Source organism: Monodon monoceros, unplaced genomic scaffold (genome assembly GCF_005190385.1).
Source record: "Monodon monoceros isolate NGI ecotype Baffin Bay Population unplaced genomic scaffold, NGI_Narwhal_1 Super_Scaffold_18, whole genome shotgun sequence".
Classification (NCBI taxonomy): Eukaryota; Metazoa; Chordata; class Mammalia; order Artiodactyla; family Monodontidae; genus Monodon; species Monodon monoceros.
In genome coordinates, this window is record NW_021703774.1 from 76,303,859 (window position 1) to 76,330,619 (window position 26,761).

At 45.0% G+C, this 26,761-nt stretch overlaps 1 protein-coding gene across 5 annotated transcripts; it reads right to left on the reverse strand.

The window, feature by feature from the left end:
* Window positions 1-1,267: 1,267 nt before the first annotated feature.
* On the reverse strand, window positions 1,268-26,564 carry HAO2 (hydroxyacid oxidase 2). Of its 5 annotated transcripts, none has more exons than XR_003794477.1 (8): window positions 26,439-26,544; window positions 16,218-16,356; window positions 14,348-14,499; window positions 12,358-12,641; window positions 10,918-11,127; window positions 6,482-6,640; window positions 2,240-6,108; window positions 1,268-2,126 (listed from the first exon to the last, which is right to left on the reverse strand). XR_003794477.1 is itself a non-coding variant. In XM_029229044.1 (8 exons), the coding sequence occupies exons 2-8, from the start codon at window positions 16,346-16,348 to the stop codon at window positions 2,071-2,073; spliced, it is 1,062 nt and encodes a 353-aa protein (XP_029084877.1). In that variant the 5' UTR covers window positions 16,349-16,356; window positions 26,439-26,544; the 3' UTR covers window positions 1,268-2,070. The 5 variants fall into 5 exon arrangements, 4 of the variants coding, with proteins under 4 accessions (XP_029084877.1, XP_029084879.1, XP_029084880.1 ...); XM_029229044.1 differs by having other exon boundaries at window positions 6,039-6,108; XM_029229045.1 differs by having other exon boundaries at window positions 1,339-1,410; window positions 6,039-6,108.
* Window positions 26,565-26,761: the final 197 nt, after the last annotated feature.

The following is a 26,761-nucleotide window of genomic DNA, read 5'->3' on the forward strand; positions in this document are numbered from 1 at the left end:
GAGGTGACCACAACTGATAAATGTGGCTGTGCAGCTGAAGATTAGCAATAAACAAACAAAGGATAAGTTAACTGCCAATTGTAGTAAGTGCTGGGAGGGGAAAAAAAAACAGGGTAATGCGATGAGTAAAGTAGAGCCTATTCTAGATAGGACAGTCAGGGAACTCTCACTTGATTGGGGCAGTGGCTTTTAAACTGAGATCTAAGTTTCTAGAAAGAGCCAATCATAGAAAGAGATTGGGGAAGGACATTTTATGTAGAGGGGATAGTAAAGGTGACAGTCTAGAGGCAAAAAAGAGTTTGGCTTGTTTAAGGAATAGAAAGGAGGCATTATGGCTGGGGCATAGTGAACGAAGGGGAGAGTGATAAAGGATTTGCAAGAACATGATCCTACAGTGCCCCGAAGAGCTGACGATCAGTGTAGAACTGATACTGAGTGGAATGGGAAGCCGCAGAAAGGCCTTAAACAGGTGAGGTATAGGATTTGCTTGTACTTAATAAATCTATCAGATTGTTGTATAGAGAACAGAATGTAACAAGGAGTGAGAGAACATGGGGAAACTAGTTATGAAGTTATTTATTTAGGGCACTGGAAATTCATCCTTAACTTTCTTGTTGACTTCAAGCATCAGATCTTATCCAGCTGGATGCCCCTGCTCTAGAAGTCTATTTTTGCTGACTACTAGTCTGGGGAATTTTTACTCTGGTAGGGCATCTATTCATTTTTCCATCTCTCCTTTCACCCACGTATCTTCAGTCCATCCACCCACCCATCCATCCATCCATCCATCCATTCACCTATCCATCCATCCATCTGTCCATCCCACAAACGTTTATTGAGATGCTGCTATATGCCAAGCCCAGTACCAAGTATATAGTTTCTTGCTCAGAGCCATGTCCAGTCTATTAGTGGTGAGAGACAAATAAATAAACATAACACATTATAATAAGGATTGTAATCGTATAATGTGCAAAACACAATAGGAAACACTTAACAAGTAGCCAGGTAAGAATAGGTGACGTTTGAACAAGGTCTTGAAAGATGAATAGGAATTTGCCAAATAATAATAATAAAAGCTACTTTTTTTTTTTAAAGGAACATTTATTTATTTATTGGCTGTGATGGGTCTTCGTTGCTTCACGCAAGCTTTCTCTAATTGCAGCGAGCGGGGGCTACTCTTCATTGCCATGCGCAGGCTTCTTATTGTGGTGGCTTCCCTTGCTGCAGAGCATGGGCTCTAGGCTTGCGGGCTTCAGTAGTTGTGGCACGCGGGCTCAGTAGTTGTGGCACGCGGGCTCAGTAGTTGTGGCTCACAGGCTCTAGAGAGCAGGCTCAGTAGTTGTGGCACACGGGCTTAGTTGCTCTGCAGCATGTGGGATCTTTCAGGACCAGGGATCGAACCTGTGTCCCCTGCGTTGGCAGGTGGATTCTTAACCACTGTGCCACCAGGGAAGTCCCAAAGCTGCTATTTCTTAAACACACTAGAACTCTGAACTTTACATACATTATCTCAATCTTTCTCCCGTCCTAGCGAGCTAGGTAGTATAATCCCCATTTTATAGACAAGGACATGGAAGAACAGAGAGATCAGAAAACTTTCCCAAGTCACAGTCCTGTCAATCCTATGTCTGTATGACTCCAAAGCCTATGCTTTTAACTATATTATTTCCCTATTATCTACAGATAGGAGTATAATTTTTGTTGGGGAATATTTTATATGTATAGCTCTTCTGTCTAGAGTGCATATTTACATAGCTGTTTCATAGAAACATAGTATATTCAAAAATTTTAATCCACTAGCTACTTCAGTCATTATTGAACTGCCCTTTTAAGAAGTCTTCTTTCAGAGGAGGATTTTAGGCAAGAGAACAGCATATACAAGGCAGTGAGGCAAAGAAGAGCATCGGCACATTTGAGGAATATGAGGGATTGGGGGTGGAGTGGTTGAGGGTGCAGGGGATGAGCCTGTGGACAGGATGGGACTGAGGCAGGATGGCATCACACACCCTATTAAGATTTTGTCTCCTTCCTGTGGGCGAACTCAGCAGTCAGTCCCTTCACTCTCTTTCTCTACATCCTGGAGAACTGGATCAGGTCCCGACTGATCTCGGCAACCGACCGGCAGCCTAAAAGAACCATGTAGTTAAAAAGCTCATTTCTCTAAAACCCCAGTCACCTACCCCACTGTGGGGAAGAGATGGTCTAGTGGGAACAAGCTTGACTTGACCCTTGTGCTCACCCTGATTAAATGTTATGTAATCATCTAATTCTGATTGCACTGGGAATTATTTCGTGAGCCTGTGCCTGTGTCTTCTTTTAAAACAGCCATGTCCAAACGGCATGGCAAAAACGTAAAAACCATATTTCGGCCTTTTGAAAAATCACTTTTTGTGCAGTGGATACACTTGACCTTTATCTCCATCGTGATAAGGCTTCAGGACACAGGAAGTATCTGTCAGGGAGGCATATGACTCAGGGAAAGCAGACAAGATAGGGCGAGTGTTTCATACAACTGCCTTCTAAGAAAAAGTTTTGTAAAACGCAACACCCGTCTTCGGTGGAGGAGCTTCATTAAAATGCAAAACTGGGACTGTCGCTGAGATGAGACACAGGGACTGGAGACAGTGACTCCAGACAAATGTCAAGAGAGAAGGGAGAAAGTGAGAACACGAGCTGGAGAACTGTAGGCGCAGAAGACAGTGAGACATCACTGGTGATAAGAGGATGTATAACGTCTCACTTGAAGTTCTTTCCCCATCTGTGGTGTATGTACCGTCACCTCCCAAAACCTAACTAGCAAATTGTATTACTCACAAAAGTATAACTAATGAGAGGGTCTTTTCCCAAAAATGGAAGCGGAGGAAATGGTTGAGCTTCATGCCCGCGTGGATTATAAGGGACAGAAACAGCAGGTGTGCAATACATAAATAACCCGTAAAATGAATTAAGTCAGCAGAAGCAGGAATTCAGAGCCAGAGGTGCTCTCGTCAGAACTGACAATGAGTTTGAGAGCTCTGGGTTTCCACAGGGCAGACAGAATAGTGCAGCGTCAGAGCAGGCAGACCTCCTCAAGGAGCACAGAGATGCCAATATATAATCTCTGCTTATATATTGTAGTAGAAATAAATATTTAAATTATGGGAAAATGTCTCAGTAGTTGCATCAAAGTGTTGCGATTCCATTTTGAGATGTGAAGTATCTGTTCACATCTAAGCCCTGGTGATATCTGTGTACTTGTTATACTTATCAGTGTAAACTCATCAGAATGGGTCAGGGTCCCACAAGGTACCAGGGACATTGCCTTACTCTTGGTAGAGGTTCAGTAAAAGTTTAAGAGTGAATGCATAATTACAATGTATTCCTGCTTTTTCATTACTGTAAATTATGTGGATATTCACACTAAAAAGCTTTGGCTAAATTAAAGCAAAGTGGTTAATTCCCAGCAATAAATCTGAAGAAGATTCATATACTCTTCTGATTTAGCCCCCTCGCCTTACAAGGGATGAGAACTGAGTAAGGTGTGTGCAGGCTTGTGCTGATATGATTTATATGTGCACATTTTTGTTTTTTAAGACAAATCACAGTTTTACCCTTTCTATAAATATAATTTCAGCAACTGGTCTCACAGTTAGAAAAACGTTAATTTTAAACTTCTTTTGCTTTCAACCGTAGTGCAAATAGTGTTCTCCTCCCAGGTCTGTGATGTCTCAGGGTTATAAGGGGAGAATATCACACATTTCTAGGGGAATTAGGGAAGAGTAGTCATATTGACTGATCACCTCCTGGGTGCCAGGTTTGTGTTAAGGCATCTGAGATGCAATGTGCAGGGAAAAGCTAAGGGGTGACAGAATCTCTGGGGTTTCACATCATGATTTCGCACTTTAGTGAGTTCCACCAAAAACACAGCGCCCCCTTCAGCTGAGACCCCCTCTCCCCGGGGACTAGACTGTGGGGTGTCTTTCCTGGGGGAGCGACACACACAGAGGATGCCGAGGGATGGCCGTCGGCCTAGGTTTTCTATTCTTCCTCTTCCTCCCCAAACTCTCCTCTCCGCCCCACATTTGGTTGTTGATTAGTAATTTTTCTATACATTTAAAACAATACATTCTCACTGTAGAACAATTAGAAGGAAAGAAATATAAAAAGTCAGGCATAAAAGTGTTCATAATCCTGGTTTTTCCTTCTTTTTTTCCTGCCCCCTTTAAAAAAGGGTGCTCTCCATGCTCTATTTCAGAAAAAGATTTTCCAGCCACCATTTCCACCCCCAATGGTTGTTAAGTATAAACTTTTGGTGGAATAAAAAAGCTTTGTTATTGTGAATTCCCCCAATAGGCTTCTGTTAAAGAAGTTCAGATATCATTTCACAAGGACAGGAGAAAATATTTGGGGGAGCAGGAGAAGTCACCTCAATCTCCTGGAATCTGCAGAAACCATAGGTCTTCCCATCCCTCTCCCCACAAACCCCCCCACCCCCGAGGGGCAAAACACACCAATACGATATTTGTTCACACTTGTGTTCTCCCCTCCCTCATGGGAGCGACTTGGGTCATTTATTGCCTTATCTTCATAGGCTTTGGCCCAAAATGGACAGTCCCGGTCCTTGACGCCTTAATCCAGTTCCCTTTTTTTCTTTTAAACTGCTAAGTGGAAAGGGGCTGGTGCTGGCATTAATGCCGATCTAAGTTTTCTAGCTTGTACTACTCAAGCCCAAAAGGGTGAGTCTGCAGCCCCAGTGGACACCATGCAACTTGGACGCTGAGTACAAGATACTTGTCTAAATATCAGATCAAAACCAGACTTGAAAAGACCTGGACGTCTTGCCTTGTGCCTAGCACATGTCAGGTGCTCAGTCACATCATCTACAGAAATAAGTTAATGGTGTGGAAGCAGTCTTGACTCCACTTCAGAGCTCTCGATTCATTATTTCCTTACTTCTGGAGGAGGTTTCTGTTATCACCATATTTTAGAATTGAGGCATGGGTGGAGGTCTTATTGGGGGTCGTCTTGTCTGTCTCTCACATTGCAATTGATTACCATCTATAGCAGACTGTCGAAGACAGAGCTATTGGCCATTGGCGTTTGGGCGGGACAATTCTTTTCTGTGAGACAGCTCCAAGCATTTTAGGATACTTAGCATTTCTGGTCTTTGAGCACTAAATACCTCCAGTACCCACCCTGTATCATTGTGCCGATGAGAAAAAAATAAACTGACCCCCCGAACAAAACGCCCCTGAAGAGAGAAGTTACCATCATTAGTTGAGAGCCACTATTTTACTCTCTGGGATTCCAGGCTTTGCTAAACACGTATGTTATTTTGTTTTGTTTTGTTTTGTTTTTGCGGTACACGGGCCTCTCACTGTTGTGGCCTCTCCCGTTGCGGAGCACAGGCGCCGGACGCGCAGGCTCAGCGGCCATGGCTCACGGGCCCAGCCGCTCCGCGGCATGTGGGATCTTCCCGGACCGGGGCACGAACCTGCGTCCCCTGCATTGGCAGGCGGACTCTCAATCACTGCACCACCAGGGAAGCCCAGCACATATGTTTTTATGAGCACTGCTTTACAGTCATCTAATTTTTGACTGAAATAGCCTACCTGTAACTTCGAGACATTCATGCTTGTCTTGCTGTCTGTGGTTATGCAGGATGATGCGTCTCCTTCTCCCCATTCTGTCCTCCTGTTTGTTTCTATCTCCCCAGCTCCTCCATGCTTCCCCTATGACATAATTTCTCTACTCTTCACAGCCCATGAATATTACTTAAAAGATGACACACAGAACCACATCTGACAAGCCTGATAGGATCTGAGCAGGCTAGAGTAAAACGGGACCCTTTTTCCCCAAATCTGAAATTGCATTTGATTTTGTAGTAGATGTATCACATTTTGAGTTCGTGCTTAATCTTTGTCTGGCACATTTCCTCCCTGTTCTTTCCTTTGGGCAGTCACTCGGTCTGGGAAAGGCGAGCTAGAAGGGCCACTGCTCCTGTTCTTTAGACGGCCTGTTTTCAGTTCTGAATCAGGAAAAGAATTGTAAAAACTTACCTGTCAGGGTCATGGAAGTGTGGAATTCATTTTTTAAAATGTTCAAAACTTCCTCAACACCATGTTCACCCTGCTCCCAAGACAGAGAGAGAGAGAGAGAGAAAAGGAGAGACAAAAAGAGGCATGAAGGAACATTCTGACTATGTGCTGAGTATAAATTCTAGGTGAGCTCAGAGCTGTGCTGGGGAGGATGGGGCTACCTGTGAAATTAGAACTATGTTGGGAATAATGGAAAGCAAAGAGGAAAATGTAGGGTGACAGCTCTTGAAAATGGGCAACATGCTGCCGAGGAAGCATGGTGGAGCTGGAGAGGAGTCACTGTCCTTTAGGATCTGTGGCACCTTCCAACAAACGGCCAAACTTGGGGGTTAAACAACAGAAATGCATGGAAACGAATGAGAAGCGTGGTACCTTCCGGATGGTTTTCACTTTGCCACTCTCACCTTGTAGGCAAGACCCCATAGGATGGGTCTCCCCAGAAAAACGCATTTAGCCCCGAGGGCCAGAGCTTTCAGCACATCATTGCCGGTTCGGATGCCACCATCCAGGTACACTTCAATTTTCCCTTTCACAGCAGCCACCACTTCTGTCAAGGCATCGATCTGAAAAGGACAGACAAGTGTGGGTCAAGGGATTTCCCTTTTGACTCTCAGGGTGTCAGGGGACAGCAGTGCCCCCTCAGCATGGGCTGGTACCAGGAGGTCCAAGCGGGGGCGATGCCTAACTTTTCCTCCCCTCCCGTGCTTGAGGCTGCAGGTGCCTATCAAAGCAGTGCAGCCACATTCCCAAGGTCCAGGGACTTTCTGCAGGCTCCCCGTTCTGCCATTTTCTGCTCCAACAGAGACAGAGCAGAAACATTTTTGTTCCTCTTCACATCCCCTAGGGGACATTTTCCATTTGTGGTGTTCACTTTAATGCTCTTCTTTTTAAATAACATTTTGACTTTTGATTTTCTTCCACTTTTTCTGTTTCTAAGGCGGCACAGCTAGAAATGCTTTCCATTGCTAAGGCCCTAAGTCTTTTTGGCGAAACAAGTGTGATCGGCCATGACCCTAGCGTCTGGACCACAGCCTGTTCAGTGTAACTGCGCTGTACATCATTCCTAATACACCACATTTGAGCAACTTGTTCCTGACTCCTTTGGGGGTTACCTGAGACATGGGATAGGTATGCAGCAGGAACATTGTAAAACTAGGGTTGAAGACTTCGAAAGACAAAATAGAAACAGCTGATCACTCTGGCCTGGTTGCTCCGCTGGACCTTTTCTCTCACCTTATCTCTTTCATTCCATGATCTTTGGTCAACAGGCCTTGTGCACCTAAGGTGCCGCAGACCAAGCTGTGTTCCTCCAAGTCTATAAGGAAGAGTGGCTGCAGAGTCTAGGAGGAGGGTCCTGGAGGAAAAGGTTCTGGAACTGCCTCGGGGGCTCCTGTTCTGTGCCTCACTGAGGAATGACCAGAGAGGAGAAGTAGAAACTGGGCCCCTAAGAGGACTTGTGCTGCCAAAGGCATCAATTGGAATTCTACCTGAACAAGATCCTTCGCTGAGACTGAGCAGAGTATGAAATCAGGGAGGAAAGAACTTTGTACTTTAAGTTACAAGTGGAGGAGAATTGAATACGTCGTGACTTACATGTAAAGACTGGAGGGAATTCATATCCAAATAAGGGGTATTTTTACAGTCCCGCCATGGTATTATTTGGAATATTTCTACAAACTATTTCTACAAATATTGCGAGAAATGAATAAATATACTTGTGCAAGGACTCTTCTAGTGAGCCATAGTGCACAACGGAGCTGACAGTAATTTGAGAAACAGAATAGGGAGTGAATTTCAGCCTAGGGTTCAGTGTGGTTTGAGAGTTAATTTTTGATAATCCACAACAGGGCATTCATTGGAGCCTTCTGGTGATAAAACCTGGCTGATCCTTTTCCCTGGTTCCAGGAGGACGTACAGGGCTGTTAGATATGGAATCTTATAGAGATGGAACTTCGCTCAGAGAGTCACATCCCTCACAAGGAGGGGACTGGGTTGAGAAGACTGAGGAAATTAACCCCAGCACAAAATTTGAGGGGTGCCAAAAATATAAATAATATTTGAAGACAAAATTTTAAAAAATCAAAGGGCAAACTTTGACCTGTGAGCTGGGGGCTTGTTTTGATAAATAAAGTTTTATTGGAACCAGGGCCAGGATTACAGTGAGATGAGTGAGGCAGTGTTATGCAAGTGCAGGGACGGATCATGTCTTTATTAAAAATGTTGATATTTTGTTCACCACAGATTTTTTGCATTAAATTTCAGTTTTTCAAAGAGTGTATGAAACTATTATATACCTTACTCAGTTTTTCTGGCACCTTCTAAAATTTTGAGCCAAGGGTGGGTTTCCCACTAGCCTCACACTAATCTTGGTGCTGTCCCTGGTTGACCTTGGGTTTGGTTGTTAGGTCAGATGGCTTGGGAGAACAACATGCTGATCAACGTAATGGGGCAGGAGAAATTCTTCTTGTTCTGGCGCCTGCCTTTGCCAACACTCATTCTCTATTGAGGAAGTGCAGTGGGAAAATTAGTCGGCCACTTTTTCCCACTCCTTACTCAGTCCTCCCCAAGGGGGCAAGACTAGCTAAACTGATTAGTGAGGGAAAGCCGATTGTATTATATTTTATTAGCATTTTCTCAAAAGTCAATACTCTACCCTGTTTGCTGCTAGTTGGTGAGGGCCTCTTTGCTTTCTCCTCCTATTGTCAGCACAGTTGGGACAGCTCAGGACCTGCTAAGCTCTTTTGCATCCTCTATTCTGTCAGTTACGAGGTGTGTGAGAGATAGCTTTGTGGGCATCCTTGCAGGAGTTGGGTGAGAGAGCTCAGCGTGTGTTCTGAAGACCTGTGTTCTTCTAAGGTCTTAGGTCAAGAGTTGGGATGGAAAGTAGGAGGCCTGACCGTTCCCTGCAGTTCAGCTCTTACGGAGAGTCATGGTAAAGTGTGCCCCTTGCTCTCCATCATTCCGTATGCCTGTTTGCTATCAGGTAGAGCCCGGTGGAGAGGAGAAGACCAGTGATTGGTACTTGAAACCCCCAAGCTTCACAAGCCTTGAAATGTACAAACTGGCTGATGTAGCTTTTCTATTTCCTGGAATTTTTTTTAAAGAAGTAATTGAATATGTGCTAAAGATTTAAGGATGGTCACTGATGTGTTGTTTAAAATAGTGAATGCTTGGAAGCAATCCAGATGTTCAACCATAGGAAGCTGGTCATATAAATTGTCTATTCATATTACACAACATTAAAAACAAGAAAGCGGGCTTCCCTGGTGGCGCAGTGGTTGAGGGTCCGCCTGCCGATGCAGGGGACACGCGTTCATGCCCCGGTCCCAGAGGATCCCACATGCCGCGGAGTGGCTGGGCCCGTGAGCCATGGCCGCTGAGCCTGCGCGTCCAGAGCCTGTGCTCCGCAACGGGAAGGGCCACAACAGTGAGAGGCCCGTGTACCACAAAAAAACAAAAACAAAAACAAAAAAAACCAAGAAAGCATATCTACTGAAATAAAATGAGTTCGATATATTAATACATGGAAAGAAGAAAATTGCATAATATCATGTATAGTTTTCAAACCTAAAATGTTATGGCCACATTAAGTTGATTACCAAACTGTTGTCAGTATGATAGTGCTTTTTATCTTATTCTTTTTGCTTATGTATATTTTATAGTTTACTTGTGGTGAACATGTCTTACTTATATAATAACAAGGCCAAAAAAGACTTTAGAGGAAAAAAACCCACTTCCCTTTCTCAAAATGGGTCAAGTGGCAATAGAAGAATCTCTTGAAAAATATAAGCTATAAATCTCCATGAAAATAAATTAACAATTGGACTTCCCCGGTGGCACAGTGGTTAAGAACTTGCCTGCCCATGCAAGGAACACAGGTTCAATCCCTGGTCCGGGAAGATCCCACATGCTGAGAAGCAACTAAGCCTGTGTGCCACAACTACTGAGCCTGTGCTCTATAGCCTGCAAGCCACGACTACTGAGCCTGTGTACCTAGTGCCTGTGCTCTGCAACAAGAGAAGTCACAGCAGTGAGAAGCCCGTGCACCGCAATGAAGAGTAGCCCCCCTTGCTACAACTAGAGAAAGCCTGCATGCAGCAACAAAGACCCAAAACAGCCAAAAAAAAAGAATTAAAAAAATTTTTTTAATAATTTTTAAAAAAAGAAAATAAATTAACAATTAACTCCCTTAAAAAGTTCTTCCCCTTCCTCCCTCCTTTTCTTTTTCTTTCCCCAAACTCCATCTATAAGGGACAAATTCATAAGTTAGGGGAAAAATTAGACTGTCCCAGATTTTTAGCAAAGGATTCATAGGGCATTTTTAAGTTTCACTGTGAAAGACAGTTATTTATTAGCTTCAGTTAGGCACTGTTTCTTCCTGGGATGTGTCATATGAGAAAAGATGAGGTTCCAATCCATGCAGACAGGCAAGCTTCCAGCTGAATGCTTCTTCCAGAAGGCAGGAGACCTCCATGCCTTGGGAACAACTCTTCTATCAGATTTCACCTTAAACACTTACTGTGTGAATTCAGACAAGTTACTTAACATCTCTAAACTCTAGTATCCTCATCTGTAAAATATGGATACTAATGCCCATCTTGCAGGACTGTTTTGAGATTTAGAGATGACATACGTTGAGTTTGTAAAAATAGCCTGGCACACACTAGGCTATTATTAATGATTCGAAGTCCTTAACAATTCGCAGGTAGATATGAGCACAGGTGGTTAGGGGGAGGGGAATGTGCACCAAATTGCACAGAGTACCTTGCTGTGGACACACATATACACACACACAACAGAGCACTCACAAACACACCCAGGCTGAAGTCATCCTACTTACAGAAGCAGGAACCTCATCAAGCTGCCTCCCACCATGGTTGGAAACAATGATGCCATGGACATTGTGCTTCACAGCTAACTCTGCATCCTCTTTTGTCAAGATCCCCTTAAGGATGATGGGCAATCGAGTCATGCTCTGAAACCAGGAGAGATCATCCCAGCAGATGGATGAGTCAATGGGGGACATCTGGAGATAAGGCATTAAATTTCCCTGTGGGGGAATAAAAGAGAACTTTAGTCCTGAACTCCTTCAAGACTCCCATTCCAAAGATGGGACACATTTGGAGAGCCACCAAAAGCTTGAAAAGAGGGCCCACAAAACCCAACACTTCTTCTAGCTCCTTTTCCTAACAAAATTTGTGTAAAAGACTTTTACTTCCATTGCTTATTCATTAACCATTACTTGTGTCCCTGCTCAATAAGTATGCCAAGATCTGGGCACATAAAGACAAATAAGACACAGTCCTCACTTAAAAAAAAAAACAACAAACACCTCAGAGTTTAGTAAGTGAGATAGATAAGCAAAAACATTTATAGGCCATTGCGATGTGTTATGATTGAGATATGCACAGGGTAACAAGAACTAAGCAATACTTCAACAATCTTAAGTCAGATATTATCCAATATTTATCTTGGCTCACCATGTGAGTCAAATATCTATAGATCCCAATGTGTCCCTGGAATCTAAGATTCCAGAAAACCTCAAGGCCAATTTGTGGTTAATGAGTAGAACTGTTGAGTCACTTGGCTGGGTATCAGAGCTGCCCGTTGGCTGAAAAGGCTGATATCACTACCTCTAATGTAGCCAAGGGATTCCAACTTTACCATGGCTTTCTCTCTCTGGGGCACTCCATCCCATTGGACTACAGGATTTTAATGGGAGAAGTGCCCTTTGTAGTCACCTTGTCTAAACAAGTGTGCTGTAGCACTCTGGTGCCCCGTGGATGAGTTCTAGGTGTGCAGAGATATTTCCTCCCCAGTTTTCAAGGGAGGAGGGTGGGGCTCGGGCTGACTACACACCATGGGCCATTCACCTTGGGTATGAGCATCCTCTTCAGATAGTCAATTTATCTAAGTATGCCATCCAGACTGAGCATTTTCTAAATGTGGCATAAAGTAGAAAATGTTGGAAGAACTTTGTAGTTTGCTCTCCTATTTCATGAAAAAATCCTCTCCCTAGCTCTCCTACTTCCCAGAACCCAGCCCTGCCCAGAACATTTCTGGGCTGCCAGGGATGGGAAAGAACATTTTGTCTTATATTCTGCTTGTCTGGAAGTTCCGGGCAGCAGGAACCACATCTGCTTCTTGAACTGCTGCATCCCTAGTGCCTGGCACAGAACAGGTACCCAATGACTTCTTGAGGAAAGAAAGAAAAGAGGAAAGAGGGATGGAAATCTACCTCCTGTAACACCTGCCCGCTTGGCTCTGGTATCTTTCCTACCTTCTCAGGTGATCCGAGATCTTTTAGCAGTAAGTTCTTCGTCAAGTTCACTTGGTTTGTAATGTTGTGTCGTCTGTTGCCAATTTTGGGTACATCCACAGTGATTACCAGAGCTTTGAAACCCAGGGATTCTACCTTTTGGATCAGCTGTTTGTTTAGCTGCCTGTTTGGGTGCACGTACAGTTGGAACCATCGCAGGCCCCCGGGGGCAGTGGCAACAATGTCTTCAAGGCTACAGCTGGCATACGTGCTGGTGATGTAGCAGATACCGGCTGCTTGCGCAGCTGCAAAGCAAAGGACACAACTCAGGTTGGAGGGCAGAGGCATTCTGAACTGGGGTGAGATGCCCTAGGAGTCTGTGTTGCCTCTGGCCAGCTTGCCCTGTGAGTGAAGATAAAGCTTGACTTCATTCTGCTTCCCTGTCAGGCAGGCAGGCATTGCACGTGTTTGATCAGATTGTCTGGGTCCTCCTCTGTATAACCTGTCTAACAAACTCTGTGTTGCATATTAAAATATTTCAGGCTAGAGATGACGTTGAGTCCCCAGAACGATTTGAAGATGTTGCGGCTTTCAGATAGGAAATGGGCTTCTTGTGAACTCATCAATGAAGCAGAAGGGAATTAAAGAAGGCAAAGGATGAGAAAACGTAATTCCAATGGAGAGGGATGAGCTTTGCAGCAGAAAAAACATGCTATCTGGAGTTAGAAGAATGTGAGTTCTACCACTTCTTAGCTGTGTGGCCTTGAGTCTCATTTTCTTTATCTGTAAAAGGGCGGGGTGGGGGATAATAATACCTCTCTTATAGGGTTGTTGCAAGATTAAATAAGATACTAGCTATGGAAGCATTTTTTTAAATTATGAAGTGAGGTACTATACAAATACTAGGGATAATGAGGATGATGACGACGGTGACAATGATGTGCTGATCGCATCTTTCTCATTTCTCACTTTAATCATTTTCAGGGGATTCCCCAACAGGTTAATGTCACTACCATCCTACAACCCATGAGCAGAGAATTTGACCTAATCACAATGAATATTTTCAATTCCTCTTGTCAACAGGAGGTACCCCATTCTCCTGCTCCACCCCCAAAACAACACAGCACACTCAACCATGAAGATTTTGTAAAGCAGTCATATTCATACAGGGTATTCATATTTCAACTTAGCCAAATTTGGTTCCTAACCTGATGGATGTCACTTTCAGCTCTAGAATCCATGGATTCATTGCTTCCATGAGTCAAAGGAAAAGACCCCAGGGAAGCCATGGGCAAGTTGAGCAAAAACAGATTTGGCTTCGGGTGAAGATTACAAATGAGTCACAGGAATATTTTTACCCCCTGCCCTTCCTTTCTCCTCTCCTCTCCTTTCCTTCTCTTCTCTTCTTATTTTTTAGTGGTGGCAGATGAGGGAAGAGAACTCAGGGGTACTAGGAAGGAAACAAAACCCAGTGAAAAACTTTTTGTCAAATAAGATGATCAAGTCAACGGAGGAGAAGGGAAATGGAACATTTGGACAAGAGCACCTGCCAGGGCCTTGTGTTAGGGCTTAACGTCATGACTTTCTCCTCATCTTAAATTCAGAGGCACACCGTTCAGTCCCAGCCCTGGCCCATGAGGGTTCAAAGAGAGCCCTACCCTTGGGGCCACACTGAGCAGCCCTTTCCCCCCAGATGCTGTGTCAGAGGGGCCAGTCAGTGCCCCTCTTCCTTGGGATGGCTTGGTGGGATTTTCACCTCCTATTCACCTGTAGCTCCCTCCCCCCCAACCATTCTTTATAATGGAAAATTGGTATTTTCTCAATCTTAGGTGAAATGTTATGCAAATGTAGCTTTAAGCATTCATTTTCCTACCCTTAATTCCAACCAGATTGCTGTCCCTAAGCCCCTTCTCTAGAGAAATTCTGGAGCTGTTTGCCCCTGCTCTGAAGGACACCTCTGCACACTTTAAGGCCCTTGGGAAGGGAGCCTCAAGGTGGGCTGGGTTCACACCTCTGGCTGTGCTCATTTCTCCATCAGGCCAGGCAAGGCAGTGGAAACCCGTGGGTGCGATGCAAATGGGGGTGCTGATCTCCTCCCCTTGGATTGTGGTCCGCGTGTCCACCTTTGACACATCTTTCAGGTACCGGGGACGGAGGCGGATTCTGTGCTGGACAACAAAGAGATTTTCTATCGGTGGGATGACTCACCAGCACGGAGGCACAGCTTAGCGCTGTGTCCGGATTCCTGACACAGATCTAGACCACACTGGGTCCCGAGAAACCACTGGCGGAGTCAGTTGGCTGGTAGCTGAGTAGGCAGCATAGACAAGCTAGAGGCTCTGCTCCTCCGGAAGCCTCTCCCAACCCCCTATTCCACATTAACCCCGCCTTCTCTGAACTCCCGGTACACATATGGTCCACGCTGTTCCCTGCCTTTCTCCGTCAGAGGACTGTGTCTTGGAGCTGTGCCTCCCTGACCAGACTGTCGGCACTTGGATGCTTTGATTGATCCATCTTAACAAGGACTAGAAAGGGAAGGAATAAGCAGGACGGAGTTCCAGTCTCTTCCCTCTTAGGTTGGAAACAAATCTCTATAAAGCAAGAAAAGGTCATAGAAAGAGAATCCCAGAGAATGACCACGACTTTTTTTTTTTTTTTTTTTGCTAGAGGCTAATTCATTTGAAGATTTGACTTAAACACTACTTTAGAAGGTAGGGAAATTAACAAATAATAATTATATGAAACGAACTTTTAAGTCGAACAGATACTTAGCTTCAGGGTCCAAAAGTGCTTATTTTCCACAACATATTATTATTTCTATACGTAAACTGAGGAAGATTTTTCTGGAAATGCTAATTTTGCAAATTTGGGTAGGAGCCTCAGTTACTTCATCTGTGAAATGGGAATAATAATCCAACTTTCCTAATAGTCTTGTGAAGACACAGTGAGATAAAGCAATTGAAGTGCCTAGTATAGTGTTAAACAAGTATGAAAATACAGATAGTGTTCACCATGTATCCCATTTTCCAGTTTTCTCCTGACCTCTGTATCACAGAGGTCAGCAAACATTTTCTGTAAAGGGCCAGATGGTAAATATTTTAAGCTTTGTGCCATGCGGTCTTTGTCACAATTACTCAGCTCTGCTGTCGTAATGCCAAAGCAGCCATGGACAATATGTAGATGACTGAGCATGGCTGTGTTCTAAAATAACTTACTTGTGGACACTGAAATTCTGATTTCATATAATTCGACATATTGCAATTCTTCTTCTTTTGATTTTTTTCAAGCAGTTAAAAATAAAAAAAAAAAGCCCATCCTTAGTTTGTGCACCATCCAAAAACAGGCAATGGGCCCGACCTGGCCTGTAGGCTGCTCTTTACTGACCCCTGCTCTACCCGCTGCTGTGCCGCCCAACTCTCCTCCCTTGAATCAATCTTCTTTCATCCCCAAGACTCCTTGGGTCTCCATATTTCCTCCAGCCTTGAGCCCTCTCTCCTGTTCTGCCTCCAAGCCAGAAGTTCAGGAGCTCAGGAGATTTAGGTTTACCCAGCCAGCTTCTCCTCCCTGCCCAGGTGGCTGGAGACCTTGGGACTCTTGTCCTATCTTGTCAGGGGCAAAGCCGCCGTGATCAGCACTCAGGCGACTCACTTATGGTAGTTCTGCAGAGGCACTGAGATAGATTGTCTCTCCATCCATGCTCTCCTCAGTCACCTGTCTCCCACCAAGAAAATCCCCCCAAATCCCAAACAACAACAGAAACCCATTATTATGTCTTGAGTACTCTATCTTCTTTGGAGACAGAAACCAGAACTGCTACCTTCCAAAGAGCTCTCAACCAGTACACCTTAGCTTAGCAATAGAAAGGATACAGAAGACCAGACTTTTTAAATGCTGCGATGTTGTCATCCCGCGTGAGGCAGTCATCAGCTCCTCCTTCAATAAAATCCCAAGTTGACTTAGACAGCTGCTCCCGTGCATGGGCCTCAAAGTCTGTCAAACACACCAAGGGCATTTCTGGACCTTTAAAGGAAAAGCCAAAACTGACCAAACAAAACCCAATAAGAATACTTCTGATATAGAGGAGAGGGTGGCGGCAGGGTGGACTACAGCATGAAGCTGTTTGGATTCCACATGAACCCCCTGTAACCTTTATCTCAAAGGAGGTGCTGCCAAAGATGCTGATTCCAAGCCCCAAAGCAGGTAGTCATGCTGCACCCCTCCACTGTCCCAAGCCCCTCTCCCAATCCTGGTTATTGGGTCTTTTAAATATCCCTCAGGTCTGTCCCCTCATCTCTAGGCCCACTGCCTCAGATCTAGGTGAGGCCCTGCCACCTCGTATAAGATTATTACAAAAATTTCTTATCTTTGTCTCTTAGCCTTCAGATTCACTCTCCATCTTGTTTCCCTCCAGCTGCCCGGGATCTTTCTAAAAATGCAAGTCTGATCATGGCTCATGTCTTTCAAGTGCCCATGGCATGGCATTCACAGCCTTCCAGGACCTGGTTTCTGCTCACCATCTTCATTTCTTTGTGGCTTTTCCTTGTCTTTTGGGTCACTATGAGCATTTCCTGAGCATACCGGAGATTTATTTCATATTTTTGTGCTCTTTTGGAAGGATATCCATCAGGGTGAGAAAACTGGGTCTGAACAGATACTAATGCCTGGAAGTTCTCAGGAATCTCCGGATGTGTGAATACAGGGCTGTAGCTGAGTATCAGGGATGAGGCTGACTTTTGCAACTCCCTGGTTGGGTCATTCAACATGGCTAATTTTGAGACCAAGAAAACAACATATGCTCCCTCCATTCATTGCCATCCCAGTCTGAATCCCGTAAACCTGGAGCTTCTGCTACCACTGCCCCTGAGAGAGGGAAGAGGGCAGTGTTGTGGGGTACATCCTTCCAGTAGGGACAAGGGCAGAGGGAACACAGTAGCTACAGAGATGCTGAAGGCACTGGTAACAGTCAGTCTCAGCTTGTAGAGCTTCTGTGTAAGAGGATTCCTCTAGGAAGGGTGAGGAAATCTGTAGTTCACAGTGCTGCGTGTCTTCCCAGCAGTTGGCAATGGGGTAAGAATTAGCCAAAGGCTCTGAGTAGAAACTGAGTGATTTCCAGGTTATTGTCTGAGGAATAGGGATAAGCCCCAGGGACTAGACTAGGGCTTCAAATACGAATGGGGCAGCTCCTCTAATGAACGAGGGGGCCAAGGAGGCCAGATGAAATGTGGGGTGCTGGGAATCTTGGTAGGGGTATGGCTGTGCCAGAATCTAGTAAAGTCATACAGGAAAGTAGTCCCAAATACCCACCTAAAGGGCTAAGCAGAAAGAAGTTATATGACAGACGAGAAACAGCCCCCAGGATGCGCCATGGATTCTGAGAGGAGGCCGGGAGGTGGACTTTGGAGCACAGCCACAGAGCTTTTTATAGCAGCACACCTTGTCAGTGGGTGGGCAGGGAGCAGTTGAGGTGCTGAGTTGAGTTTGACAAAATACAGCAACAATGTCTAACTTATCTCATTCCTATCTGACCCTTCAAAGGCTCAGTAACTTTAATCGAACGAATTAATCATTGTAATTATCCAACTGTATTGCAATCAGTTATTTAAACCTCTGTGTGCATAAAAGAGTTAATATAGCAGGCCTGAGAATGCTAGTCTTCAAAAGGCCTGCATACAAGGTTGGCCCTTGGCTGGAGTCTGGGACCTTGGATTTCAGGAGAGTTCCCACCATGTTCTGATAAGAATGTCTCTCTGTGTCTAAACTATTTGTACAAACAATGTGCTCTATGCTGAACATCTGCTTTCCCTCTGAGAGTCTAGAATTTTGGTATGGGTTTGGCAGAGCATGTCCATATGACCAACCCCCAGCAAAAAACCTTGGGCACCAAGGCTCTGAAATGAGCTTCCCTGGTAGACAACATTTCACACGTGTTGTCACAACTCATTGCTGGAGGAATTAAGTGCATCCTGTGTAGTTCTACTGGGAGAGGACTCTTGGGAGCTTATACTTGGTTTCCTCTAGATTTTGCCCCATGAGCATTTTCCCTTTGCTGGTTTTGCTTTGCGTTCTTTCACTGTAATAAATCACAGTCTCAACTCTCCGCTGTGTCCTGTAGGTCTTCCTCGTGAATCACTGAACCTGAGACCCTCCCCGCCCCAGCACACCTTGCATCTCCAGGCAGTAGGACAGTGTGGGACACTGAGTTGCTGTTCATAAATATTCATAACTTGAATTTAACATTCCCCTGTGTGTCATCCCTCTGCCTTGTGCGATGAGAATATTCCATCCAGTTTCAACTCCCGATGTCTCAACAAATCCCCATATCCTAAACATCACACACTCACAGAAATGTTCTTCTGCAGATTTCTAGCATAAAAACTCAACAATGGGGGCTTCCCTGGTGGCGCAGTGGTTGAGAGTCTGCTTGCCGATGCAAGGGACACGGGTTCGTGCCCCGGTCTGGGAAGATCCCACATGCCGCCGAGCGGCTGGGCCCGTGAGCCATGGCCGCTGAGCCTGCGCGTCCGGAGCCTGTGCTCCGCAACGGGAGAGGCCACAACAGTGAGAGGCCTGGGTATCGCAAAGAAAACAAAAAAAAAAAAACCAAAACCCCCCACAAAACTCAACAATGTTTATTTCTAATCCAAGGGAAATGAAACAGCTTCACTCATAATTACATGCCTGGAACAGGGTGAATTATATCATCTGAAAGCTGCTTGGAAATAAATAAATAACCCAGCATATTTATATATATACCAAACACAGTTTTATCAATTTCTATCTACTATTTCCTCTTCCACCTACTATTTCCTTTTCGATTCCCTGTGAAGTAGACAGAGAAGGTATTAGTCTTTCCATTTTGCCTTTGAAGAGAACGGGGCCTAGGAAGCAAGATAACTTGTGAAAGATCAGGCAGTAAATTATTACAGAGGAAGGCTCAGAATCATATCTTCTGGTAGCTTCTAAAGGTAAACATTCTCCATTTTCAATTTCATGGTGCAGACCAAAGTAGTTGGTTCACCTAAATTACTTGTTATATTGAATTTAAAAGAATTTTGTAGGGACTTCCCTGGTGGTCCAGTGGTTAGGACTCCATGCTTTCAATGCAGAGGCCGTGGGTTCAATCCCTGGTCAGGTAACTAAGATCCCACATGCCACGTGGTGAGGCCAAAAAAAAAAAAAAGTTAGCATTAAAAAAAAAAAGGGATTTCCCTGGTGGTCCAGTGATCAGGACTCCACCCTTCCACTTCAAGGGGCACGGGTTCGATCCCTGGTTGGGGAACTAAGACCCCACATGTGGCGTGGCCAAAGCGTAAAAACAAAAAGAATTTTGTAGGGTGAAAATACAATTATGTCGCATTTTTCCTTTTCATAAAGAAAAATGCAACATAATTGTTGCATGAATATTTGTATTAATGTCTATTAATATTTCATAGCATATTTAAAGCCTAGTAGAGTCCTGAGCCCATTATTTTTACTAGCAGTCCAATACAAGGCTTATAACTAAAGGGAAGGACAACTGTGTTGTTCAAAGTTTTTCCTATTTGGGAGTGAAACTAAGCACTATATGTTTTTATGTATTTCAGTTTGATCCATACAGGCTTTAAAGCCACCAGAAATTAAAGGGAGGGTGCAAGTTGTCTAACGTGTAAGTGTTTTTTGTATTCCCATTTTATTTGATCTCCATTCCAGTATTTTTTCTTCTTTTATCTTCTACTCCAACTGTGAGAGAGGAAGAGAAAGGGGAGAAAAGGATGAAAATCTCTTGCTCATTGACCAGGAACTTAGCTCACTTAATCTGTTTAGCCTTTTTGTCTAGGGTAAAAAATGATGAGGTGCAACTTGTATACCAGTGATAAGGAAGCTAAAATCTAAGAGCAAGGGCACTCAGTGGTACCTGTTGCTAACGATCTGAAGTTCAAATTGTTTTCCTGGAGTGAGGGAAGGGGGAGGGACATAGACTGGCGCTGGCTGGAACTTCAAGGCGGATTTTGCTTTCTTCAGTATTACTGTTTGATCAAACGCAGTTAGTCTAGATAACAACCTGTCTTCCTTTGAAGTTTCATATGGCGCATATGATTCATGTTGATGTCACTTTAGGAACACTTCCGCTTGTATGAAAAACACCTAGGCATTCTGTAAGAAATCTCAGGGGGACATCATGGGGCAGGTCACTGAGATTCAAGGGGGAATCTCAGGGGCAGGTGGTTGGTCTACTTTAGGACCCTTTGGCCTGGTCCCCTGGGAACTTATGTCAAGTTTCCCAATGGAGCGGTAGAGATAATGCCAAGGCTACACTTTGGGGGCCCTGTTTGAGAGATTACCCTGTTCAAGGTTGTCTGAAAGTGCTTTAATCTCTTTGTGGGTGACAATCTCAAGGAGAGTGGCTGCAAAGCCTGGAGCCATCGCCATAGCAACGGTGGCATTGGCCCAGGAGAAGCTACTGCAGGAGGAGGCCCTGGTAGTAGAAGGCATGGGGGCAGGGCAAGGAGGGGGCCTGGGGCTACTGGAGCCACAGGCAGTGCTGGGACCAGGAAGACAGGAATCTACAACACCCGTGACTGAGGCAGATGAGCCCCCAGGGAGCCCCCGAGCAAGGTCAAAGTAAAGGGCTTGGATTCCCAGGAACATCAGGTCAGATATCAGAGTAAAGATGAGACCGGAATGTCCCTAACACTGGAGTGGTCTGAGGAACTAAGGATGACATCTGTATAGGAATGAGGGGACGGAGGGCCCAGTGTCGGTCTGACAGGCGCGAGTAGTCAAATGCCGCAAGAACGGACCCAGGGTCCTATCAGCCCAGGATCAGTTCTGGCCTTTTCCCTGAGCCCTCCCACACTGAACTGAGGACTCAGGGCCCCTTCCAGGACATGATGGCCATGTTTTCAATTTATTCTGTTTTGTGAACTAATAATCTGTCCTCTCCAGCCACTGCCTCACCACCCACTCTCATTAGCCCGTTTTCCTTCCCAGGCATTAAAACTCCCCTGGTGACCTGTAGGCACGTTCTACTACGAAGAGCAGTACATGTGGGTTCTTCAGAACCAATTCTGCAGTAGCTGTGGGGAATGTCTTTGTTTTACTCTAGGAGCTCGGTTTAAGGAGTTTTTAAACTCCTTAAATGTGAGGGAGGCACATTTATATTAAGGTTCATTCTGGAGCTGTCGTGACCTAAGTAGGTCATTAGTGACCCACTGTGCCACCTCCACAAGCCGTAATGACTGCCAATCCTGCCTGGCGAGGATGAGAAGACAGTTAAACAGTTGTGCTTGATGGAGCTGAGAGCGACTTTAGAGAGATGGATAGATATGCACAAGTTTACACTGAAGCAGAATTTAAAAACGAACCCGGGTTTCCTGTCTCCATGTTGTGTCTTTCTGACATAGTATGTGACTCTCAGAATTTCTCTGACTAGCCTCGCAAAATAACCTGGAATTGGATTCTCCTTATTTGGGAATTAGCTTCTCAGCATAGACCTAAGGTTTCTAGAGACTTATCTACACTGGATTTCATCACTCTAACGCCTCCTCTATTCTCTCTGATCCTGCTTGGTTAGCCAATATCGGGGAAAAGGGCTGAAGCTGGAGGAACAGAATAAGCTCTTGCTTGTGTAGTCAGTGGACCAGTGCTTGTGAGGGTCTGAGAGGCAGCCTGCTTCAGGGAAGGTTACTGACACTTAGCTCTATGAGCAGAGGCAAGTGACCTCCTCTCTCAGGACCTCAGCTCCTCATTGGAAAAACTAAAAGTTTTATATATTTTGGAATAATCTCTACCAGACTTTTTTTTTTTTTTTGCGGTACACGGGCCTCTCACTGTCGTGGCCTCTCCCGTTGCGGAGCACAGGCTCCGGACGCGCAGGCCCAGCGGCCATGGCCCACGGGCCCAGCCGCTCCGTGGCATGTGGGATCCTCCCGGACCGGGGCACGAACCCGCGTCCCCTGCATCGGCAGGCGGACTCCCAACCACTGTGCCACCAGGGAAGCCCCTCTACCAGATTTGAAGCTACCAGAAATGAAAGGTTGGGCTGTTGTCCATCAGGCCCTCATATTCTGTGTTTCCCCTGCCCATAAAAACGCAAAGACCTCTCTTTAGATGGATCACGTTAGCATTCTCGTTCAGCACTTTGTGGCGATAAAGTACAGAACAGGAAACTAGCCCATCATTTGGGCTGGTTCCTAACACCAAATAGCTGGCAGCTCACAGCCTTTCTTCTTTCTTCCTCACCGGCCTCGAGGCTCCCTTTTTAACCAGCTGTTCTGGCCCTGTGGCGCCACCTGATGGCTTCAGCGGAGCTTCTCTGCCTGTCAGGGCGCCATTTCCCTTTTGGAGGAGGGCTCTCACCCAACCTGGGTTCCCTGTTGGCCGAGCAGGTAATCCCTCATCCGACATATGTATGCCTCTTCCTCTTTCGCTGATTTCTCCAAACCACTGGTTGATTTTTTCAGGAAATCTTTCTCACTCTTCTTCCCTTTCCCTAGTCTCTCCTGTCTCCTTCCCTTTTCCATTTGCAAACCCAAAATAACCCCCTCGCGCGTGGATGAGATTAGTGCTGTAGAGTCCCTTGGATTAAGAACAAAAAAGTAAACAAGTTTTGAAGTCACGTTAGATTTGGGTAAAGAACCTCCAAAGCCTTTGAAAATATCCTCAGAGGCACGTTGAGATTCCATTTACTTCCGTTGCCACTGAACTCTTTCTTCCTCTAATTAAGCCTCTTTTCCTCATCGTTAGCATTTATGAACGCCAAAGAAACTATTACACAATTTTCTTAGTTTTCAGTTTTAGCCTAAGACTAACAATACATGACTTTACACTCATTTTCATTGCAAATATGCCAAATTTCTGCTACTTGGCAAATCAAGCAGGGATTTTCAGTCACCTAGGACTCCAACCACTATTTTATTAGCCTTCTTTCTATGGGAAAATATGGGCTGAGTTCCAAACAAATGGCTTCCAAGGTTTGCAGTTTTGGAGCACAGCTGCGTTGTGAATGGCGTGCTTTCCGTGGGGTGTTGGCGATCGTTTAGGGCAAACTGGGAGACACTGACCCAAGGGTTCATAGGGTGTTTGGGAAGATTGGAATTTTCTTCTTCTATTGAGCAGTGGAATAATTTGGTTACACAAAGACCCTTGGAGACAGCGTGATGGCTCCTTAATAATAATAATAATGACAATAAAACTGCAACCATTTACGGAGTGCTTCATGATGCGCCACGCATTGTGTAAGTTGTTTCATGTGCATTAATGTGTAATTCCCAAACACAAATATTATTATCCCCATTTCAGATGAAAAACCTGACGTTCAGAGAGATTAAAATGCTTTGCCCAACATCACACATCTAGTCAGACGGGCTGACTACCATAGCTTGTCTCTTAAACATCATGAAAAGAAGCAAATATATGTAGCCAAGTGTGGTTTGCAGGGTGAGAGCTGGCATTGAAAACGGCCTGGGCAGATGCAGCTTCGCTTCCTTCCCTTGACAAAATCATAACTTGATCAGAAAACTTCGTCATTTAGCTGGTCATAAAAAATACCCTGGCAAGTTTAAATGAATCTTAATGGTCTCCAAAGCACTCTTCCATATTTTATCCCATTTGATGCTTATAATAACCCAGTGAGATAAAGGGCGATCACAGAGTAGAGGTACAAGAGTCCCATTTTATATATGAAAAAATTAAAACTCAGAGAGTTCCAGTGAATTATCTATAGCCACATGATGAGACTGGCAGGGCCTGACCAGGAATCCCTCTGACTTGCTCTAGATATTCTTTACTTGGCCAGTACGGGTTGTTAGTGGTTTCGCTAGGATACATTCAGGTCTCTGTTCTGTAGGGTCAGAAGAGCTGCATAAAGTGAGCTTGGTCAGTTCCCACAAAATCTAGGCCACTGGGAAAGGTGTCCTGTGTGGAGATCGTTGCCCTGCATCTTCATTTGCTCAGAAAGGGCAGAGTGTCAGAAACTACACAAAGGGTCAGAACAAGCTCTGAACTCTACTCTTTTCACTTCTGACTTGAGGTCTCATAGGCACAGCTATGTGTAGGAGTGGCAGCCGCTGGGAGGCAGCAGGAGAGGGATGAGAAGGCAGAGCAGTGGGGATGGACCACACCAGGTCGGAGATGGAGCAGACGTCTCTCTGCCTTCCTCTAGCATCTCTCACCACGGTGTCTATCCAGATTGCATTTCTGAAGGCCACTGCATTCAGCTGTTAACGTTACTCCATGAAACGTTAGTAGCTGAGGTAGTCCATTCAGTCAGGATGACAGAGTCTCATAAGCTTTGTAACTTGGCAAACATGGGCTCAAACTCAGCTCTGCTACTTGCTCACCATGAACAAGCTATTCGTGGAAGAAGACAGTTAATGCCTATCCCATAGGGCCTTCATGAGGACTAAACACTATAACCCGTGTAACGTTTCTAGAGCAGTGCCTTATATAGACTAGACCATCCATAAATGGTAGAACCGTTTGCATTATTTCTCTTGTTGATGGCATTCTCCTGGGAGGCTCTGGAGGTTGACAGTGGCTTCCAGATTTGAGTAATTCCATGGTGGTATCATTTAAACCCTGCATTGGATTTATTCATTAGTTCATCTCACGAGGCTTATTGAGTACATGCTCTCAGGCAGGAAGGCAGAGGCAGCCACTGCTCAGCACGTGCTCCCTGACGTTTCCTGGTTGCTTACAGGTAGGCAGGGTTTATATGACCCGTTCTGGTCAATGGGCTATGAGTGGAAGTGGCATGTGTTCATTCTGGGGCCAAGAATTTAAGTGCTGATATGTGACCCTCTATCTTCCTTTTCTTCTGTTACAACATTCCGGAGGCCGTATCCACCAGAGGCATAGCGGTAGGATAAAGACAGCCTGGATCCCTGAATCACCACTTGGAAAGGAGCGGCCTTGGAGATCAGCTGACTTTGCGTGAGCAACAGATAAATATTTGCCTGTTTAACCACTAAGAATTCAGAGTTTATCCTCTACTACAGCATAGCCAAACCTAACCTCACTAATATATTTAGGCATCACGCTAAACACTAGACATTTTTAAAAACTCAGATGATATCAACATCCACCTTCAAGAAGCTCACAGTCGAAGGAGAAGACAGATTTCAGTAGCTGATTCTCTGTTAGTCGATATGATATAGAGTATAACAGAATTCCTTTTCTAGGGAGAGTTACCCAGGAATTTGGGAATATTCCCATTGTTTCTCAAAGGGTATCCCATAAATGATGTTCCGCTCCGTCTATTCTAGACAAGCTCCAATTCCCATCTATCTATAAAATTAGAATACGGCCGTCTAGCTCACAGAGATCTTGTGAGAATCAAAGGAGCTTGTAAAATGCAGAATAGCCTAATGATTAAGAGTAAATACTTTGGGAGTTTTGTTTCCTGTTATGAGGTAGAAAATCACAAAAAGCAATTTCTCCCTTGATCCTGTTTCCAGACTCTCTGTTACAATCCATTGATCTGTCTGGCTTTCTTTCTACCAATACCACCCTGTCTTGATCACTGTTTGGGGAAAGTTCTTCCCAGATTGATCTATAGATTCAACTTGACTCAATCACAGTCTCGGGAGGCTCTACATTGGAGGGAATTGGTACCTCGTTCCAAGCAAGCTTATTCCCCAAAGAAACTACACCAGCCCGATTGTTTGAGAAACATTAACTTCTTTGCCTTTTAGAAGCAGTCCCAGTGTCACTGTTTTCCTCTGCCCATGGCCAGGAAGCAGTGATCAAGTTACAAAGCATATCTTCTAGGGCAGGAACTGTGCCTTTTAGATTTTCCAGATCTTTTGCAAGTGGACATCTTTCGAGCTATTTTCCTTCCTGAGGACACCAATAAATACTCCTCCAGGTGGTTCTGAGACTTAACTTCTCTAGACATAGCCTTCTCTAGCTGTAGTGTCTTTGAAGCAAAGCCTCCCTTTGCCAGGTCCTTCAGTGTCCTACTACCTGCCTCCACGTTACCCTTTTCTGCCACAACTCTCCCTTACAGACTCACAGTGAGCACCTCCGATGCCTACCGAAATCTCTGGCCTTTCTTCTCGCCCCACCTGCCAGCTCATCCCCCTCCCCAGTTCCAAGCACACAGAAGACACGCAGCAACACACCTGGTATTAGCCTTTCCCAGTACTTGGGGAAAGCGGTGTCCAGGGGTCGCCACGCCACTCCTGGCTCACGGCTGGCTGTGGTGGGAATAGCAGTTCCCTACCCACAGCCCCCTGAGGACAGAGAAGTTTCAAGGCTACAAGTTAATCTTTAATGGGAACAACATCACTGGCTTGGAAGCCAGTGAGCAAGTGGGCCAGAGCAAGGTTAACCATGAAACGAACTTGGCGAGCTTTGCCAAGTTACCTCACATTTAAGGGACGTTCATTGCCAAATTCAACCTCAAAATAAAAGACTCGCTTTTTTCCTCCCAAACCATATATTT